The 22,797-nt window shown below is 37.2% G+C and overlaps 1 protein-coding gene across 1 annotated transcript in view; it reads left to right on the top strand.

Annotated features, from left to right (window-relative positions):
- The window catches only part of LOC140244017 (uncharacterized), a 37,295-nt gene extending 19,223 nt beyond the window's left edge, over positions 1 to 18,072 (top strand). The window contains exons 4-10 of the mRNA XM_072323674.1: positions 4,301 to 4,467; positions 6,840 to 6,935; positions 12,323 to 12,377; positions 13,821 to 13,943; positions 14,715 to 14,840; positions 16,391 to 16,600; positions 17,081 to 18,072. Of these exons, the coding sequence (XP_072179775.1) occupies positions 4,301 to 4,467; positions 6,840 to 6,935; positions 12,323 to 12,377; positions 13,821 to 13,943; positions 14,715 to 14,840; positions 16,391 to 16,600; positions 17,081 to 18,072 (1,769 nt within the window). The remainder of the gene's footprint in view (positions 1 to 4,300; positions 4,468 to 6,839; positions 6,936 to 12,322; positions 12,378 to 13,820; positions 13,944 to 14,714; positions 14,841 to 16,390; positions 16,601 to 17,080) is intronic.
- Positions 18,073 to 22,797: the final 4,725 nt, after the last annotated feature.

Raw genomic sequence — 22,797 nt, 5'->3', positions numbered from 1 at the left:
CAAAGTTGATATTATTATGATATTGGGTCCATATTTTGTTAAAATTCATGTGATTCAAAGTTCCTTAAAATATTAGGTACTCATGTAAACATCATGTATATTGCTTTGTAGTACTTTATATTGAAATAGAATAATTTGATTTGAATTGTATTGAATTAAATTGAATTGATGAACATTGCAAAAGCCATGTTACTTTACTAAGGGATCGTGCAATTAAATCTCCATGCATTCGCAAACTGTTCCCAGGGTAAAATACATCACATTTGGTAATCAACTGTGCAAGGTCTAAGGATCTTAGTCAATTGAGGGCGGGAACCTTGCAAGTTCTCTGCATGAAGTTTAGATATTATATGAAACAGGTTGATTCACGAAGCATATTAAAAGTTGGTTGAAACTCAGGAGAAAAATGAAATAATGAAGCTCCAACCAAAATATTAGCAGTTTGTGGATTATTGATTATTAAATGATTGACAGAAACTTTAACCCATTGCAGATGAGTCCCAAGTATACTTGGGCAGGTGTCTATGGGAAATGTGTGTTCTATCAAAATCAGCCTGTCTTCAATGGGTTAATATAACAGTTTATTAGTGTATTCATTTTGATGAGAGTTTATGGTTAAATAGTTCAATGACCTTATTTTCACATTTTGTCTATGATTTGAAAATCAGATTAGGCCAGCCACTTGTTCAAGCTATTAAAGGACAAGTCCACCTTCATATACATGTGGATTGAGTGAATGCGGCAATATTTGTAGGACACATCAGTGAAAGTTTGAGTGAAATCGGACAATCCGTTTACAAGTTTTGAATTTCTAAAGTATCTGCACAGTCGCTGCTGGATGAGAAGACTACTAGAGTGTATGATGTCACATGCATACAACGATATAAGGAAAATATAAAGAAAATTTCACAAAATTTTACTTTTTGAAAGAGGTGCACATTTCCTCGACTTGTCACTGACATGTGTTCAGGGTAATATTATTACCCCTTGCCTTCTGAAAGAGGGAAGTCCAGTGTTCTTTTATTATGCGAGATAAGTGGAAATATCTTGATTTTTCCTTATTCTTTCTTAATATCGTTGTACACATGTGACATCACAAGCTGTGGTAGTCTTCTCATCCAGCAGTGACTAAGCAGAAACTTAAAAATTCATAACTTTTAAACGGATTGTCCGATTTTCCTCAAACTCTTGCTGATGTGTTCTATTAATATTGCTGCATTCACTCAATCCACATGTCTTTAGGATCATTTTGTTGTAGCGGGTCACATATGTATGTTATGAAATGTAGTTGTGAAATATCAAGTACTGCTTTGTTTACTGAAATCACGAAAATAAATTCCTTCCTGAAATGTATACATCAGGAAGTCATTCTTCATCCGATGAATATTTTATGACAATAAATGAATAGACACAAAAATTGTCCTAAAATATATGATATATGTTTGTCTCTAGATTGTAAAAACAAGAACAGGACCTGGATTGATCACTTTTGCGAACTAGGTAAGAAGGTGTAAGGATCTTTTTAATGTAAACTTTTCTGACTGGAAATACGGTTTTGAAACTAAACCATGTTTTGTAGATGGTTTGCAGTTTACTATGAAGTGATTACAAATACAGTTTGTAATTTGTTGCAAATAGATTTTTATTTCTTCTGTTTTGACATATAAGTGGGTGTGCCCTACTCTGGATCCACCACTGGCAATGCATTGTGATGTAAAGGAGTGATTTGATCAAAACTGTGTTTCACACAATTAGAAAGAAGTTTTGAAAGTCAACAGAAATGCTACTTCAATTTCAAACACAGTTTAAATGAAGTCACATTTGAGTGGCCTTTGTGACCAAATTTGCCAAAGGGACAATTGCAGACAAATTTTTATATGAACAACAAATTCTGCAGAATGACTGAGAAACAAAATCCTCTCATTTTTTACCTAATCCATCAACAAAAAAAAAATCACATATAATCTACAGCTCTCACATTTACAGTCCTTGAAGTAATCACGAATCAGGAAATTTTTTTTGCCTTGTAGAGTAAATTCATGCAGGAGCTGTTTGAACAATGAAGCTTTTCTGGCTTTGAGTGCTTCTTGATTCATTCAAAAATTTGCTATCCCCTTCCCCTCCCCACCCCCCACCCCAAAAGAAGAGAAAAATCCCCTCTGAAACCTTTTCAAATTCCCTTCAGTACCTCACTGCATTTCCGCAAACGTAATTACATTTTTTTTCCAGCTTTAACACACACATGCACATACAGCCATGTACACGCAAAAGATGTTTGTTAGACAGCTATTTTGCAGACCTAATCACTGTGCGATATTGTGGCACTAAAACCACATGCCAGTTTGCATGTTGTGAAGTATGTGGAAATCCCCTAGCTGCCAGACCATTTTATGTTCACAGAGACTCCAACTCTCCCGTTTTCGACGGGAGATCTCCCGCCGAAAGCCCATTTTTGCAAAATCTCCCGTTCTCCCGCTTGAGATTTGATTTCTCCCGCCCTGGCTCTGTGTCTCCCGGTGGAAAGCATTTCTTACTTATTGCTATCGTATGTTTTTATAGCACCAGAGAACATCTAAAACCCTAGGAACTTCGCGCTTCGCACACATCAACTTGGAGTCTCCCGTTTGCTAGGGGTTTCGGGCGGGAGAATCTCCAGATCAGAAGGTGCTTGGGGTTGGAGTCTCTGTGTTCATGAAACACAAGTGCCATACCTGGGGAGATTGCCTGTAATGAGATGATTGATGTGTTGATAAGTTCTGAGGATCTGCAGCTTACTTTCCTCTTCTTGATATATTATAAATGTAATTAATTATTCACTTTTATTCAGACAACAATCAAAGCTCTCATTGGTGTAATCAATCACACTTCAAGTTCACTGTGAGAGATACTTACAATGTATGCACTGGATGTGTCATAATAGTTATTTATGTTAATATTATTGGCTGAGAACCAGAAGGGCGTTATTGCAATTTTGAAGGTATTGAGTTATTGATATCACACTGTAGAGCTTGATATCCTCTACAAGTCTGTATATCATAGTGTTAATTTTAAATTATTTTCATTTTTAGGAAAATATTAAAAAACAAATCCACAAGGGCACTATTTTATCCAACGGTTGGAAAAATGCTTATAAATCTACCCACTTTGGATTAAGTTGACTTTTTATTTCATGAAAATTGATTGTTTGTTGTTGTGAATATTTGGATGCGATAGTGCCCTTCTGATTCTCAGCAGATGATATTGTCGGCCTTATGCCAAAAGGGCCTTAAATGACTTCCCCTGTTATGCCAAAAGGCCCTTAATGCTTGTAGACTTTGTACACTATTAGTGCCCTTTTGGCATAACAGGGGAAGTTCTTTAAGGCCCTTTTGGCATAAGGCTGATGATATGTGACCCTGCATCACAAAACAAACAGAAATTTGCCAGACATGAAATTTTAGTTAAGAGCATGTTCTGAAAGAGCAGTTTTTAAGCTTTAAAATGATGTATAACTCAAATCAAATGGACTCTCCTAACCTATCTAAATACTGGAAAGAAAGCACACACTCAGGAAAAGTGTGAACTGAGAAAAGAGGCTCTTTGTTCGTTTTGAGATGCACGGTCACATATAGTAATTTGTGATGACCAATGCACAAGGATATATGCAACAGGGGCGAATCTAGTTTTTTTTTTTTTTTGTGCATGTGGGGAGGGATGGCAATGGGCATTTGACCCAAATGGACAAGCAAACAAAAAAAAAAAAAAAAAAGAAGAAGAAGAAACAAAACAAAAGGCCTGCACATGTTTTGCTGCCAATTCTGGAATCACCCCAAATCTGCTGACAAGACAGTTTGTCAGATGCAGTTTGATGGTGATTTAATGATGATGGTGACAGTTTGAGGAATATATCACTTCTAAAGTTATGAATGTATGAGTGACAGTATCAAGTTGTGGTTGATTCCTTATACTATTCTTTCTATTTGGGGATTCTTCAGCAGTTTAGGACGTGATAATTATACCATGATATGAAGAAAATCTAAAGAGAAATTTACAGGGCTTCATCTTTCTTATTTTTCCTCAGCCTCAGGTATCTTAAGACAGATATCATTCTTTGGGTCCTGTGGATGAAATAGGTCTAGTGCTGAAATTGTCATCCTAGAAATGTCGTGGGTATTTGGGCATACAAATATTCTTGAATTATATGTGTCTCTCATAATGGCCCAAAATAAGAAAGCAAATCCCCAATCCAGTGCTCCACCCCCGGGTCTGATTTTTTTTTTTTTTTTTTGTCTTTTCTGTTTTAATTTGCATGCCTGCACAGAACTGTGGGAGCCTAGCACAATCACCCTCACTCAGGAATTCCCAAGATTTGATATACTGCATGTTACCTTCGACATTGCTCCTGCGGCTTACAACTTTGAATCCTACTATGTTATTCTTATGTGCAATGGAGAGATCTGTGACTATATTGAATCAATCCCTCCTCTGGTAAGCAATATTTCACTCACAATTATAAATAAATGATTTTTAGATTGTAATTCTATACTATGTTCCCATTGTGATTTTAATGAAATGGGGCAGATTCAAATAAAACAAGTTGGGAGAAGTTTTCATCAAAGTGCATGGACATGGAATCGGAATGTTGTGGAATTATTATTTTCACACATATTCACCAAAAAGTAATGTTGGTAGCAAAGTACATATGCAAATTAGTTGAGGTGATATCATTACCTAAAATCTTTCCCATTGGTTGTGAAAAAAAAAAATCATACAGATTATGTTTTTGGTCTTGCTGTGATTTAGATTTTAGATATTTGGTGACAATTTAGTTAACCTGTGTGACCATAACAACATTACCTCAACTAATTTGCAACACGAGGCTGCGAGAAAAGTATTACTTTTAGGTGAAAATATGTGGGTTCAAATTTCAGTATGTTTAAAATTTTGAATCAGAGTTTAAAGGAGACCGAAGCCCAAATATAATGGGGATTGAGTGAAAGCAGCAATGTTAATAAATCATGTCAGTGAAAGTTTGAGGAAAATCATACAATCAATTCAGAATTTTTTAATTTTTAAAGTTTTGGTGCTGTCATCACTGGATAAGGAAACTAGTCTACTGTATAACGTCATTATGGACAATAACGTAAATAGAGATATGAAAAGAATTAAAAAAAAAATTCATGAAAAGTACACATTTCATCGGCTTGTTACTGACAAATGTTAGGGGTAATGCTATTTTGCCTTCTCTTTGAAAGAGGTGAGTCCAGCACTCTTTTATTATGATACTTTGAAATGTTCTTTATATTTCCTTTACATTGTTGTCCATCATGATGTCATGAAGTGTAATGGTCTCCTTATCCAGCTATGGTAGCACCGAAAGTTCATAATGTTTGAATCAATTGTCTGATTTTCCTCAAACTTTTACTGATGTGTTATATTAATGTTACTGCGTCCACTCAATCCACATTATATTTGGTCTTTGGTTTTCTTTAATGAAACCTCTACCATTCTGTGTTATATATTACTCAATCTAGCAAAACCATCTTGAACGTAGTGTAGAATTGCTCTTGAAAGAAATTGTAAGTATAGTTCCACAAGTTTCTAAAACATTAAGAATGAGCCTTCCTCACCCTCAATTTCTGCTTGTGAATTACAGACACTCCAATTATGGTCCTCTATGTAGCTAACTGATATCCATGCAACTTTTCCCTGCAGTACATGTACTATGTGTGATATTTCAAAATATATACTCAGAATATGCCCGAAAATATTTTTCTTCTTTTTTTTTCCATCAGACTGAAGGAAGTCAAGGAGATTGATGCATACATTTGTAGCAGTTTATTATCATGTTGGTCACTCACCATTACAGAAACAAACACAAAAGAGTCATGAATAGACCTTTAATTCTTTGTATTCAAAGTCTGTGTATGCTTTGTTCACAACAGATTGCCTTTAAAGGTATTAGCCCACATTTGTAAACCTGCAGCAATTGGTCTCATAGTTAGCATGGAGTTTGGGTATGATTGCAGTAACACCTGTGCAAAATTTCGTTCCAATTAGTCCATTACTTTCATAAAAATAAATGAAAATGCACCGTAATCCGTATATGCATGCGTATAACGCTTGCTAGCTCCGGTCCACGTACGTTTACATGTACAATGTACGTAGCTATAGCCCGCGCTCGTAATTCGATTTTGGGTCGGGTTGACCTGGTTTGGAAATTGATTTTAAAACGATGATTTTCTCTCTTTTATCGAATGGTATAGACAAAGAGCGACAGGTGAGGTATGTTACTGTTATAACTTGTACTTGAAGTCATATTGGACCTGTTTTATGTAGTTTTGATTTTCGTGGGTTTGCAAATGTGGGCTAGTACCTTTAACCTGTTGAGGTCAAGCTGATTTTGCTAAATACATACATTTCCCATGGACACCTGCCCAAGTATAGGTACCTGCATGGGACTAGTTTTCAACCGGTTAACAATTGCAAAAGCTTGGTAGAAGTTGCCCTACCTATAGTAACAACTGATGAATCCTATGTGAATTATTGCCCAACATAAAAAAAAAAAACCTTCAAATTAGACAAGAGCAGGTAAACAGAATGGTTTGTTACTGTAAATAGGCTGTATTGAAAAAAAAAAAAACAATCCATGAATTCTGGTACATTACAGAAATAGAGTGGAGTGTGAATTGCAGGTTCAGAGTGCATTTTTTCCCCTTTGTAATATATAGTGAAACAGGGCTTTGATTTTATAATAGTAGATCATACTTCAGACTCCCAGCTACATTGTAGCTGGCTATAATAGACCATGTATAGAAGCCTTGTCTGCATTGACTGTAAATTTTTGTATGAAATTCCAGGAGAGACGCGACAACACGTCTGGAATACTGGCAGCTGACTTTGATTTGAATATGATGGAAGAAAAGCCCCCTCCTGGGAGCAACATAACAGTCATAGTAAGCTTGTCAATTCCTGACCATTCATTTGTGTGCCCTGGGTGTAAATCCCCTTCCTTCCACATGTGGAACTGTTAATGCATGATCATTTTTGGAACACATTCTGTTTTTGAAGGCCATCTGTACTTTTTTAGCTCACCTAAGCCGAAGGCTCAAGTGAGCTATTGCGATCGCTCTTCTTCCTGCGTCCGTCGTGCGTTGTCCGTTGTCCGTCGTGCGTAAACTTTTACATTTTCATCTTCTTCTTGAGAACCCCTTGACCGATTTTCACCAAACTTGGTAGGTAGCATCTCTAGGGGAATAGGATCTCAATTTATTCAAGTGGGCACCATACCCCACCTGGGAGGCCCCAGAGGGGCCCAACCCCCCAAAATTAAGGAATCTTAAGAAATCTTCTTCTCTAGAACCAGAAGTGATAGAGCTAAGTTAATACTATGAATTAGTACATTGATAACTGTAGTTTCAAGTTTGTTCATGGCGGAATCATAGGTGCCCCCCTTGGGACCCAGGGGAGGGGGGTTTGGAGGGGTCCTAATGGGGCCCAAATTGTACATTTTCATCTTTTTCTTGAAAATGCCATAATGACTTTTCACCAAAGTTGGCAGGTAGCATCCCTAGGGAGAAAGAATCTCATTTCCATCAAATGGGCACCATGCCCCACTTGGGGGGCCCCAGGGGGCCTAAATTTGGACCGAAATTGTAAATTTTCATCTTTTTCTTAAAAACCCTATCACTAATTTTCACCAAACTTGGCAGGTAGCATCCCTAGGGGGATAGAATCTCAATTCCATCAAATAGGCACCATGCTCCACCTAGGGAGCTCCAGGGGACCCCCCTCTCCCTCCTGTAAGGAATCTTTACAGATTTTCTCTAGAACTGGAAGTGATTGAGCTAAGTTAATACAATGAGTCAGTATATTGATGACTGTTGTTTCAAGTTTGTTCATGGGAGAATCAGGGGTGCCCCCCCCCCCCCTTGGAACCCATGGAAGCGGGATGGGATGGGGGGGGGGGGGGTCCAAATGCGGACCTAAATTTTCATCTTCTTGCTGAAAACAACATACCGGTAATGGATTTTCACCAAACTTATCAAGTAGCATTCCCATAGGGATAAGATCTCAAAGTGTTTGAATGGGCACCATGCTTTCCTTGGGGGCCCCAGGGGGTCCAAACCTCCTAATTTAATGAATATTAAATAAGTTTGCAATGTTCTCAGGTAAGAGTCTGCAGGAATGCATGGAAGGTGAACTTGTGATACTCAGGTGAGCGCGTGACCCCCGGGTCTCTTGTTTAATAGAAGAGTTTATTTTATGCTTGCCTAGAAACAGAGTACAACAGAGTTGTAGAGAAAAGTATAAGCTAGCTTTGCCGTGATATAAATCTTATGACTCAGCTACAATGTGCTACAATTTTCTACAATTTTCTGGCACATATGGCCAGTTTTCAGACATGTTCCCAAAACAGACTGAAAGATTGTATTCTTGGTCATGAATGCCACATATACATAGTTCCGGGAGGCATGGCCTGGTGAAGATGCAACCACAACAGAAAATCAGAATCCATGCGTGAAATGCCACAATTCAGACGCCATGCATAGCAAACTCTATCGTGTTAGAAATGGAATCATGCGTGATGCTTTCTTTGCACTTGAAGTTTTCACAAATTGCCACAGGCATTCAATGTTTAGCATAGATAAAACCTTTAACCTGCATTTTAATTTTACAAATCTTCGCTCCTTGTGAAATTTGTAAAAATTTTACGTATGTGAAAATGTCTTGTTTTACAGTATTGTGATTCAATTATTGGTTTGTGTGTATGTGGGTGAGTGTTTGAGTAAAAGATGCAAACTTAATTGGTATCCTGTCAACTGAGTTGGACTTGGAAAGTGGCACACAAACAGTCAATTCATTCTCATCCAGGCATGCACACTGATTCTTACATTTATGGTTCCCCTATTGAATGTCACATCCATTGCTCTTTGGTCTATAATGCCAAGTCTGATATGACTTGACGCAGTACCTTGAAAACTTGTTGCCATCAGTCTGTTGTTCTTGTGTGTGTGTGTGTGTTTTTTTTTTTTTGACAACATCAAATATTTTTTGGCTCATTGGGCAAAATAGACCAGCATAGACTGTTTGGCCGAGAATAGTTGCAAAAAATCTAGTTTGTCGTGCTGTAAATCCTTTATCTCACAAGAAAGACTCCTTTCAGTCAGACACATTTGCTACAATCCATTTTCAACTTTTCTTTCATGAATATGGCATAATCAGAGGGATAAACTTGTACAAAATTCATCAAAATCAGACTTCAACTGTTCAAAAAAAAAAATGTTTGGGGCCTTTCTCATGTTTTCATGAATCAGTGATGTTAGTTGCAACGACATGGTGCTGCTTGTTTGATGAGATGATGATGTCATAGCCTCCAAATCTTCAAGTTAAATTATTATTTTTTTTCTTCAGATTTTCTTAAACATTAGCTGAGACAGAAATACAATGATTTCTTTCATTATTTTGTTTTTGTTTTACAGAAATCTGACAATGCTTACAGGGGGGGGGGAGGGGGGGGGGGCTAGAAAGGGGTTGTAAATTATCACTTTGCAACTGCGCGATTGTTATTTTTTTTTTTTTGTCCCCCAACTTGTTTCACATCAGTAGCAAAATCATGTCATTGTTTGGTGAAACCAGCATCTTAATATTTTCTTTCTTTTCCTCCTTCACTTTAAGGTTTCAGAGCTCAATGTTTTGAATCAAGGATACAACCTCATAAATCCTTCTGGTCAGTTATACTCATAAACTACATCATCAATGAGCTTGTTATTGCTCATAATCGCTGCCATGCAGTCATCCACCTACTGCTATAACTCTTGACGATGACAGATTCGATGAAAGAAATAAATGCTTGATACCAGCTGTCTGCTGAAAAATAACTGCTTTCACAACCTCCCAGCTTTGCCCTATGCGTGCTGTCATTCTCACTTCCTTGTTTTGACCGTTCTTCATCTCAGAAAGGCCATTCCTTCTCTTTGCACCTTTGTTTGAATGAAAAGACAAACATCTTGTATACACAACAGAGAGCTCAGAAAGATATAGAGCAGAGAGTCCTCCTTTGTTTGACTTTTTGAATGAACCATAATGGTAGCATATTGATAAATCCCATCAGAATGTATGCTTCTACTAGGTTTTGTGCTTCATTACACTGTATCTCCTTGTTAAAAGGATGTAAAGTTTTTTTTTTTTTTTTTTTTTTTTTTAAACGAACACCAGCAGCATCGACTATTTCACAGAGAAACACTGAAGCCATTTTTGGGTATTTCCCTGGGCTTCTTATAGATGTCATTTATTGTGGAAACACCATGCAGTCACTACTCATGCATGATCTCACACACTATGTACATAGAGGCACAAATAAAATTCACAGCAGTCTGATGTTTATTCCGGGAGTAATCATAAATGCTGACGTTAGACCCTTATGTGTGGACTATGACGACACGTATGTTTTTAGGCTTCAAAAGCAAGAGCACCTGCAGCAAGTCACTGCTCTCCCAGCCAGTGAGAGAGTTGTGGGATATGATGACATCACCTTGTTTCATTTGCATATGTAGCTAAAGCTAAAATCAGTATTTCCTATGAAAAAGATAAGCAGAATTTGAGAGTTTCCCAAATTTATTATGTTATGTCTGATTTTGGTCAAACCGTATCATTCAATTTTTCTAATTTTCCTCCTGTTGATAAAGTTGATAAAGTTATGTCCTTTAAGTGCTGAAATCACAAATTTAATGTTTGGTAGGTATAAATGTGTGTGTGTACAATTTATGTGTGTGTGTGTGTGTGTTTATATACTTGCATGGGCAGTGCACTTTAATAATTAAGCTTTAAGCTTTATACCATTGTGTGTAGCTTCGCAATGCTTTTATCACTTGCTTGGTGTAAAACACCAAATTCAACATTTATTTGGACTTGTCTGTGTCATATCCTGTATATTTGTCTCCCTTTACATACTTGCAATGATTGAGTTTATCTGTGGTACAGACCATAATGAACCTACACATTGTTGTATGATGCGGGGGTTTTGCTACATTGGTTTTAATAGCCATTGTGTTTGTGTGCTTTATATGTGACCCTGCACCTCAAAACAAACAAAAAGTCGCCAGACATGAATTTTTAGTTAAGACCATATCCTGAAAGAGCAGACTTTAAGCTTTAAAATGATGTATAACTCAAATCAAATGGACTCTCCTAACCTATCTAAATATTGGAAAGAAAGCACAAACTCAGGAAAAGTGTGAACTGAGAAAAGAGGCTCTGAAGTACAGTGTCTATTCAAGCGCTTAATCTTTACCACACTGTGCTGGCTGTGCAATGAATGGGACAAAAAAAAAAAGGAAGTAAACCACCAGAGTAACAACAATGAAGAGATTTTCAGATTAAATTGAAATTAAGCATGCCTCATTAACACATTCTGTCCATAATTAATGCCAACTTTCAAAGCAGTAGCACTATCCTTTCAAAAGTTATTAGAGTTGAAAGTGAAGAGTGTGGACAAGGTTTTTCAGAAATGAAAAAGGGATTCTGAAGACACACCTAATCACACTATTCTACCAAAAATGTTCGAGATAAACTGCTAAAAAAACACACTTTCCTGCCCGTTTTATGATACCATATTTTAGCATAATGTAAAAGAGGACCCGCTCTTTCAGAAAATATGAAAAAGTCAAGTTCGGCTAGGTTGACCCATTTCACTTATTTTCAGTCCTCATACAAAATCAGTGTGTGCGACTTTATGTTCGTTTTGAGGTGCACGGTCACATATATTCATAGGGGATATGCGTTGACATTGTACAGAACATAGAGAACAATCTTGGAAGATCTTTCAAGCGTCAAAGCCTACATCTGAAATGATTGTTAGTGACAGCAGGTGGCTTTGATTGGAACTTTGAATCTTTGGTGTGGGGACATTCATGTGCTATATCTTAATTGTTAAATGTCCTGTTTACCTTTGGGAACAGTGATCTAAAAATGTTCAAGATAACGCATTTGATGCATATGTGTAGGCCTGTTGAATCACAAAACATCACCATATGAAATTTTCGCAATACAACCTAAAATATAAGGAGATATCAGTATTTTTCTAAATAATCCATAACTGTAGACGGTTAGTCTGGAAACATTTTTATTATAATTATTGTTTACATCGATTATACAGATTAAAATCTTTACAGTGGTTGTTTCTATCCCTAACTCACATTTTAGAACTGTTTTAAAGCACTAACACTGGGTTTTTGTTTCATCTGCAAATGGTAAATTATGCCTTTGATATAGGGATTAGCATGTGTGAGCTTTACTTTTATTTGGCCTAATCATCATATGCATCCCTGCTTTGTTTGGATAGATTTCAAGATTGGGAGGTTCCACATCTAAACAAGGGCCAGTTCTGCAACTGAAAGGTAAGGGCAAGAGAGTGGAGAACATATACGTCCACTAAAGTATTTCAGTAACCCCACAAGCTTACTGATGAAGAAGGAATTGATCACAGAAAGTTTAAGTTTACACCAAATTCAAGGTTACTTTCGTTACCGGAGTATGATTGCACGAACAAAATGGTAGAATTGAGTCTCATCATGATCATGATCTGACCCGAAGAAAGAAAATTATGAAAATTATGCAAGAATCAGGGATATTCATAGCAACCACATCTTCAACTATAAAGAGGAGATTATAATTTCATCACCTCAAGTGATTTACCAGTACTGGTACATGAATATTCACCTAACTTAATTTCTCTCTCTCTCTCTCTCTCTGTCTTTTTTTGGTATAAAAGGAATAAAAAAAAAAAAAAAACTTTGCATGAGATATTTGGTCCTATGCTCACCTATACAGTGACAGCATTAGCTCTTTATGTGCCACGTTCGCACGTCCGACTCAGTCGACGGCTTGCCAACTTCGCATATTCTGCTCAACAAACAAAGCCGCCAACACCGATCGATAAACCGCTAATTACTGCTAATCCCGCGGCACAATGGAAGCGTTTCTCGTGCTTTTGTTCCTCTTATATACGGATTGCATTCTATGTGGAGATCGACTATCAAGCGATGCTCCCAACTAGATTTGCTCGTACATTCTAAGTTTCTGTCACGGTTTTATATGCAAAAGTCATGCCTTTATACTAATGTAGCAACTGGTCATTCAAAAGAAAAATTGAAAATAGATTCGTCATACAATAATATATCGAAAAGAAGCTTGGCATTCCTCTTTAACTTTGCCTACTTTTATGCCCATCCTAACAGAAATTTGTAGAAGTTATACAAATTGGAAAAACAGAATTCTTTCTCAAAGCATGGCTACCTTCTTGTCGCAAAATAACGTGGCACACAGGGGGTTTCCACCATGGCACATAAAGAGTTAGTAGGGAATTAGTATGAAAGGGTTGTATTGCTGAAGAATTGACCCCAAAACTTTCATACGTTAATGTCAGTGGAATGACACTTCATCCACATCCATTGATGTTTATTGTGCTAATACTGATGACTAACTCTTGATCTTCTTCATTTCTGTTTTTGATAACTGAAACTGTAATTATATCAACCTTTTCTGCCCTTGCCCTTTCTTTTTATTGAGAGTGAGCTCTTCATGAGGAAAGTTGTGATTAGCAATTGTGCGGTTTTGTTAAAATCTACACCTTAAAAGACAAAACAAAACTTGAGAACATGCATAATTCCCAGTGATGTACTGGTACAACTCCAAAGCACGTGAGGAGACTTTCAAGTGCAATTGCATGGCTGTAGATATGTGCACTATTGCATGTGCAAAGGTGGCAGTGGGTATAGGTTAGGTTAATAAATAGTTGACAAGAGATTTACAGCTTTACATCTCTGTAACCTGTTACACAGAAAATCCCTGTAAGAAACCAGACAGGTGTGGAGAAGAGGGCACCTGCATCATTACCAATGAGGGGGACTACATATGCCAGTGCCCTGATTGGATGATGAATCTGAACAACCAGTCATGTATTGGTAAGCTGAAATAATTATTTACTTTGTTATTATTTTTATATTATTATCATTATTATTATTATTATTATTATTATTGTTGTTGTTGTTGTTGTTGTTATTGTTGGTGGTGTCATTTAAAGTTATGAAAATGTCCTCAGAGACCAACAGTTTTCTTTCATTTTGAAATGTGAAACAAACAAAGTATATTATATAAACAGTCTTGATGATAATTTTGGGCCCCGAATTTTACTGTTTTGTATCCAAAATTTCGTTTTTGCCGTGTTTGTTATAAAGAGAGTGCACTGTACTTGAAGAGAGAGAGAGAGAGAGAGAGAGAGAGGTAGATCGAACTCTGAAAGTGATCACAATCAACTGAAACATGACATGAAGGCTTGCTACCCAGCACATTTAAGGTACAGTTAAACCTGTCTGTAATAGTGGCCACCTTTCATATAGTACGACCACTGAAAACAATTCCCTCAGAGATAAAAAGCATGTTAGAGAACTTGTCTAAAGTGGCCACCTGTCTATGACAGCCACTTTTTTTTTTGTCTCGATCCCTTGGGTGGCTGCCATAACAGACAGGTTTGACTGTTAGTAATAGTGAGTTGCAATGAGGTATATCAAACTATATTTTGCATACACAGATGGGTATACTCTGCTCTGATAATGAAACAACAACAACATACAAACAAACAAACAAACAAATGGTGGACATTGTACACTGACAACTGTCTTTTGGTAAAATCATGATTGTCATTGCTTTTGGTTGCCATACATCTTCTTTGACAGAGGATCCCTGCAAGGAGACTGATATTTGCGGTCCCAGGGGGAGGTGCGTGGTCACATCTGAGGGAGGTTTCGAGTGCCAATGCCCACCAGGATCAACGATGAGCATGAACAACAGATCCTGCATGGGTGTGTTTGCAACCCCGCCTATAATACACCTGCAGCTTTGTTTGCCAATATTCTATTAAAGCACAAACTTTGTTAGCATTATTATGTGTTCATCCTGTGGGCAATAAGATCATCTTTAAGGTTAAGGCTTACTGTCTCTGAATCAAGATTATGTAATCCTCTTTCTGATTATGTTACAAACATTTTACCTTGGACTCTCATGTTATTACACTTGCACTTTATGTGTGTTAAAAGTTATGTAATGAGATAATTCTTTCATAGACAAGATGTGTATTTTGTGCATGTATAGGATATAGGCTTGCATGCATTCTTATTTCGGGCAGAGTAAAGTACTGTATAAATTGTATACCCTACTCACATTAGTGTTTGAATTTTAATGCTTAAGGCTGATGTAGGATGATATTTTGTATCAAACTTGTATCAGTTTCATCTTATAACATAATTACAAGTGAGCCTGCCATCTATGAGCACTAGCAGATTGGCGCACTCATATTGAAGCCAGTGTTAACTGCAGAAAAACAAAAACAAGTGTGTGAGGAATCCTCAGCTTACACAGAATGAAGCAATTGTGTAAAATAATGAAACCAAAACAATAACAGGAAAATACAGGTACGCAAACCATTTTAAAGCTTTGTTACTATCTCTCTGTAGAGGGAAATACTGGAGAGGATTGAATGTCACACATTAACAATTGTCACTGTTGATGAAGACAGCCTAACTTACTCATTCTCCTAATTATTTATCATTTCTTCTATCAAAGTTTACGTCATGAGTCTTTATATACCATAAATTGATAAAAATCACCTTTTTTATATATTGATTAATATTGTTTGATATGATTAAACATAAAACATGCCAAAGGAATCTTCCATCCTTCATAAAGACTGTTCTATCTTTTTTGAATAAGCAACAATTTCTCCTTGAATTTTAGACTTTTATATCTACCTCTAATGAGAAATACATTCACAGTGGGGGCTGTTTGTATCAGCTTTATGCTGAAATTACCTTTTTGGATGAAAGTGATTGAGACTGGAGTGTTACAGATAATGTTACAACCTCTTTAAATGTTAGATGGGGCACAAGTATTCATATTGGCAGCCATTTTGCATGCACCAGTTATGGAACACTTGCGTTTCAGCCCTGAAGCCAGTGCAAGATTCATGTTCTCAATGGGATGTAGGTACTGTATATGCCATATATCTTGCGAGGTTATTTGTTTCAAATATTGTGAGTCATGTGCCATTCGCAACTTTAACAACTCGCAAAATTATTAACTATATAGTGTGATCTTGATATGAATGTGACATGCATGCATACATATCTCCATTCTTTTACTCCACTCCACTATTGCGACTTTAACCACTTGCAAAATCGTCAGCAAGTCCCCACATGTGAAAAATTAAACTTGATAAATATATGACGTAATATATCACCTTCTGGTTTTATTATGATAGAATTGCTATTTTGAAATACTGGTTTCATATAACATATTCTAACTGTCATTTTTTTCTCTCTCTTTATATCTCTTCTACGCTAACTGTATGATGTAGTGCCAACAGTCTCAACACCTAAAGCTCCATCAAGTTCACTCCCCAGTTCGCTAGTAGTCGTCATCGTCGTCGTCTGCATTGCGCCGACTGTCGTTATTGTCTTTGTCCTCTTGTATCGTTACCGGAAAAAAGTCACATGCCATCCCCCAATGGCCATTCCTGACGCTGTTCGTAATCCTAACTCCGGGGAAGAGGAGCAAGATATCAATGGTGACTATAATTGTGTCTGCTTAATGGAGGAGGCATGTGTGCCACATTTCAGAATATGTCCTCAAAAATTAGAGGAAAAGATAAATGAACCTTGCCCCGATTTTCTGTTCACTTTTCACAATCAGCAAAGAAACGATAGATCCATTTCCTAGAAGTGGGATTAAGCAAAATGTTTGCCTCTGGACCAGGGCCCCATTTCATAAAAGATATTAGGATAGCAACTTTTGCTGGAATGGCAACTTCCAAACTTCCAAGCTTCAAAATAATGATTAGTTGAATATATCAGGATTTGAGACTTTGGCATCAATGAATTATGAACAACAACGAAAAATGTGGACACTTCTAGATTACGTTTTCAAATAGGGTCACAAAATGAAGATGACTTCCTTTGAAGAGAGGGAACTTGTTAATCATCAAAGAGGTGTGTATATCGTATGAGAGCTTGTCTCAGATGTTTTGTATATTGTTTTTTCGTTGCAGGACCGACTGAGTGCCTAATCCCACCAGCCAGTAATACTGTACTGTTTGCCTATCCGGAAGACAACCGCGACTTTGTCAAACTTGTGGAGAAGACGGCCTTATTCCTGAAGACGTACGGAGGCGTGGAGCCAATCTTGCCCTCCCAGCAGACTCTGGAGATCGGCAGGAAGGGAGCAGAGAAGTGGGTGGACGACGTTATTCTGAGAGCGAGGAAGATCCTCTGGATTAGCTCCAAATCGGCAAAGAGGTTGTGGAGGGAGGAGAGGGAGAGCCGGCAACAGTTGCACTCCGAGCCACCCTATGGCAACATGTTCACCCGGCTCATCACGATGACCAAGGACGAGCGGGAGACGGGGAACAGGGGCAGCAAACACGCCGTGGCCTTCTTCTCGGCAGAGTCGTCCGGCCGGGACGTCCCGCGAATCTTCAACGAGATGCTGCGCTACGAGCTGCCGGCCGACATGGAGAGCATGTGCCTGTACCTGCTGGGGATGGAGCGCGACGAGGATTCGTTCACGCGGATCATGCCTTACATCTCTGGGAAGATTTCAACCAAGGAGCGGCGGGCAGTGGAAAATGCCCTGGCCCACTGGCCACAACTTTCCCCCGCTGAGTTATATGACTCTGGTTTTTCGGTAGCTCCAGAGAGCAGGAAGGAGGAGGAGGTGTTGGGTGATGATGAGTTTGAGGAGGTGGATGGAGGAGGCTTTGACTTCTGCCCAGTGAACCCCGCTGACGGAGATCTCACACAAAATGCGTGGATCAGCCTCAGTATGGTGGAAAATGGCCATGAGGGCGTGAAGGAAGGAGAACTCAGAGACAAAGAGGAAGTTGGAGCTCATCAAAATCATTCATTAAATGCTGCTGGCTGGAGGGGACTTCAACACTGTCATATTGGTGTGAGGAATGGTGTTGTGGACAAACATTCCACAGACTCTGGTTCCTTTGATACCGCGTATGGCAGTTTGCAAAGCTGCTCTCATCCGGTGTAACCCAAAGTTTAATCCACTTTTCTGATGTTTTGCTGCACTTGACTGATGAAATGAGCATCATACCACCAAATTTTGGGTCTTTCTATTTGAATTGATGCTTAAATATATGCATGGTTCCATATGTAGAGAGTAAGTCAAAGTTTAAAGGCATTCAAAACATATCTTGACAAACAGGGTCTATACTCAAAAACTGTAAATACTAAACTTGATTTGGAAAATGACCAAATCTAAAAAAATAAAAATAAACTAAAGAAAACTTTGATCACAGTGTACTAATAAAATGTTGCAAGAATGTTGATAATATTTTTATGTGTTCCAGAACAGATCTCATTAAGTTTAAACATATTTTTTGCTGAACTGCCATAATGAATTAAAGGGTGTGTACAGTTCTGGTCGAGGTGAGGATTTAGCTTTTAACGTTTTGCGTGATACTCAGAAACCACTCTATGAGATTTCAAAGAGCATGCAATTCTAAGGGGTATCAAAAGTTTATTTGATGAAAATTCAGTTTTGAAATGGCTGAGACATCCAAAAACAAGGTGAAACAAAGAGATCCTAGTAAAAGGTGAGGCCTGTCGCCTTTTATTATTATCACTTTTTTTGATATCTCAGCCATTTGAAAACCAATTTTCATCAAATAAACGTTGGATCCTTGTTAAAATTACATGCTCTTTCATATTTCATAAGAGGTTTCACATTATCTCACTTAGGAATGTTCAAAACATGGGAAATTTGTGTTATCCCTAATGGGTTAATGAAAGGGAAAGATCCCTTTAAGAGGGATCAGACCTTCCATTACAGATTGGATAGATAAACATAATGGATATACTTTAGCAGCTCAAAGTCTCAGAATTTTGAGAAAACTTGTGCAAGTTAAGTCTCAGAATTTTGAGAAAACTTGTGCAAGTTAATCTGTGGTCACTCTCAAAGAATATGAGCCATTAATTTACTTTAATATAGCACCTCTAAAAGGCCTGACAACTTGGAGGAAGTTGACTCACAGCATGATCTGATAAACTCTCTTTCATCCATGTGTGGGAAGGGGAGAGTGTGATGAAACATTTGTAGTTGCATCCAAAACCATACATTGAATTCTAATCTTTAAAAAAAAAATGCCCTTAAACTAAAAAATCACCTCTCCCAATCCATATTATGTTAATTAGGTGTTCAAATGAAATCTGTTGTTGCAACATCATGGTTGTTTTGTTGTGCCGTGATCACATTTATTTAAAATTGCATCTGAGCGAAGCTAGTGGCTTTCTTGCCGACTTATCTTGGGTGACAGTTTTGTTGTCTGTATTTTTATTAATCTCCACAGATATCTTAGATACTGTAAAATAGGGAATGTTGGCATGCATTTTAATATAGTGAATTTCGTGAGAAATTAAAATGCGCACTAAAGATCTTGTCTACACTATATGCATTCAATGTTAGAGGCAACTCGCGAAAATTTCATGCTGTGAATAAGGCTGTTGGCTCCCTTTCATGAAAATTTCATGCCGCAAAAATATTGTTTTACAGTATACAATGTACTTTAATTTAGTGAAATTTTATTTTGTATTTTGTATTTGATAACACAAACTTGAGCTCTGTATCAGCATTATCTACATGGTATATTCAAGCCTGACTGAAGTATTGTATATTTTGCCTCCTTTTCCACCGATTATTTTTAGTTTTTGTCCGTCGCCAGTCATGGACATTACAATTAGAAAAGTAGGCCCTACTTAATAAAAATGTGCCAATTGCCTGCTTTCCATATGTGATACACTACACATCATTAATATGCAAATGTGTGTGTGTGTGTGAGAGAGAGAGAGAGAGAGAGAGAGAGAGGAAGACAATGAAACCATGCAAACATTGAAGTGTATGTTGTATTTCATGCAATACAATACTTCTATCTTTTTATCCTGTGCTTAAAATTGCATAATTATTTTTTTCCTCAATAATCTCGCCACTTATTGCAATTTTGAGGTAGATTTTATTACTGTTAACATGATACCAAGTTAGAGCACACAAATTACAATACAAGCACACACACACATACAGACAGACAGACAGACAGACAGACACAAACAAACCTAGACATGTTCTATAGCTCATTGTATGCATGTAAAAAGTCATCTTTCCATTGTCCACCAAGCCTCAGGCAAACTTTCTGATTTTCATATAAAACCAACAAACATGATTGTTATCAGGGTATCCACAACATGCTTGAAAGGGAATGAAACCCAAATGTATAAATGGGTTGGGTGAGTGCAGCAATATTTCATGTCATTTCATTTCATTCCATCCCATTTCATTTCGTTTCGTTTCGTTTTGTAACAGTGAATTTGTGGGAAATGAGACAATCCTGTCAAAAGTTATGAATTTTTACAGTTTTTGTAGAATCCTTGCTGGAGAAGATGACTACTATCAAATCTACAGACAACATCAATTTGCGATATTACACATGGACCGTACAATATAGAGAAACATTCTAGCAATTTGGCATTGAAATGTTGAAAATTCATAACTTTTGATGACACAAACATGTACCAATTGTCTTTCTTTGTTGATGCACATATAGATATTTTTGTATTTGTGAAGACAATTTTTTTTAACCTGCTGTGTATTAAAGTGTAGGAAATTATTTTAACTCTTTATGTGCCATATTCGCACGCCTGACTCAGTCAACGGCGTGCCAACTTTGCATATTCTGTTCAAACACACAGACTTGCCCAAAATGATTGATAATCTTAAAATGCCACAGTACAATAAAAGCATTTCTCGCGAATTCGTTCCTCTCACATATAGCTTACATACTATGTAGTAATTGGCTAGCAAGCGGTATTCCCTAATGGATTTGCGCGTAAATTCTAAGTTTCTGTCACTGTTTTGTGTGCAAATAATGTCTTTACAATGATGTAACTATCAGGCATTTGAAAGAAAAACAATCATAGAGTTATCATACCATCTTTGTCAAAGCAAAGCTAGGCATTTTCTCTACAACTTTGCTCACTGCATGTCCAAACAAAACATGAATTTATACGATTTACATCGATTTGAAAAGTAAGAAAAGCGTGCCTACATTGGCATCTCAGAATAATGTGGCACTCAAGGGGTTTACACCACGGCACACAAAGAGTTAATAAGAGCTTTTACATATGCACATATCATGCTGTGATGTCCATGCTTTATCGGTGCTACTTCTTCGAACATTGTAGAACAAATGCCCGAAGACCTGGCATTCGTATTTATCATTCTGTATCTCCTTGCTCTTCCCATTCTATTCCACAAAGAGGGATAAGCTGAGATTTGGCGCCGAGATGGCCAAAGTATGCCTCGGACAAAAGGAAAGACAGATACTATGGAACAGATCTTTATCATACTCTCCTTCACTGTTTTTCCTTGTTAACCCTTTAGCAACTGAAGATCCATACATAATGGCCTATCGTTCCTTGGAAGTTACAGCAATGTTACTCTCGTCTCGACCACTATCAAAATTATGCAAAATAGATCACTGCATGCTTATTTTGTTTGTTATAAGTTATGTTTATTTGAAAGCCTGTAAAGACTTTACCAAGAGATTCTGACATATTTTTTGTTTACCTCAGACCTCTTTCAAATTCTGTAATAATATGTTCTATATGAAAACAATAAAAATAGTAAAGCATATAACTAAAAAAAAAAATGGATGGGCAGCTTTGGGCATTGTATGTAGGGTGTAATTTGACGGGTGGTTTCTTAACTAATGGGTTAAGTTGAGGGATTCATATGTGAATAAACCCTTCAGTTCTCCAGCAGCTACTTATTTTTTTTTGGTATATGATACCTTCTTGCCTTGTAACTCTAATAAGTGGCCCACATTTGTATGAGCTTTTCTTTTATATTGGCCTCTTTTTTTTCCAAGCTATGCTTTTGATTTAGTTTCCCCACTTTGGTTCTTTTGAGTGGTGTGGCAAGTGATGTTATTAGCACATGTATTATCATTGTTTCAATTATTTTTGCATTAAACAAATAGACAAAATGTTATTGTATAGTGATAATTGAATTAATCATTGAAACTTAGTTATGTTTGTTTCATACTTTTGTAGACTCAAAGTGGAAATATATACAAATTAATCACATCATTAATGTCTTTATCTCTTGATGTAGGTTATGCGCAAACTTATTTTCTTCTTTTCTACTTTCAAATATATGTTGATATGATTTATTTGTATGACATTGATTTCTTGTAATTGCTGTATATTATCAAAGAATGTTTGTGATTTTTTAGATAATTTTGAATTGAAAATTTCCCATCTTTTATCCTAATTTAAAGATAGGAAGCAGATGAAAGATTGAGAGGGATTGCCAAAAGGCAATTGAAGAAGTGGGCAAAAATTGACTTTCACTGATTTATGTCAAATTTCCTGACCAATCAATTCCTTTTGTTCACTTGTGCAAAGTTCCGGACCTCAAGCCCTCCTTGTCAAACATTCTCTCTGCAGGAGAGTACAATGCCTTCTCTTCCATTTTTGCAAGGCAGCATTTTATTTATGAAGAATTGAATTGCATATCCAGGAATTGCGGATCCAGGAATTCAGTAAAGGGGAGGCGCCTTTACAAAATTAAAGGGCGAAGTGCATGCCCCCATTTTCTTTTTCTTTTTTATGTTTTAACAATAAAATGAAGAGGGAGTATACGTCCAATGTTCCCCCCCCCCCCCGATCCGATACTGTATATGTGCCATCATGTTATAAACTA

This window comes from Diadema setosum, chromosome 2 (assembly GCF_964275005.1).
Source record: "Diadema setosum chromosome 2, eeDiaSeto1, whole genome shotgun sequence".
In the NCBI taxonomy this organism is placed as follows: domain Eukaryota; kingdom Metazoa; phylum Echinodermata; class Echinoidea; order Diadematoida; family Diadematidae; genus Diadema; species Diadema setosum.
The sequence above is the reverse complement of the archived record's forward strand: the minus strand, read 5'-3'. Positions and strand labels throughout refer to the sequence as shown.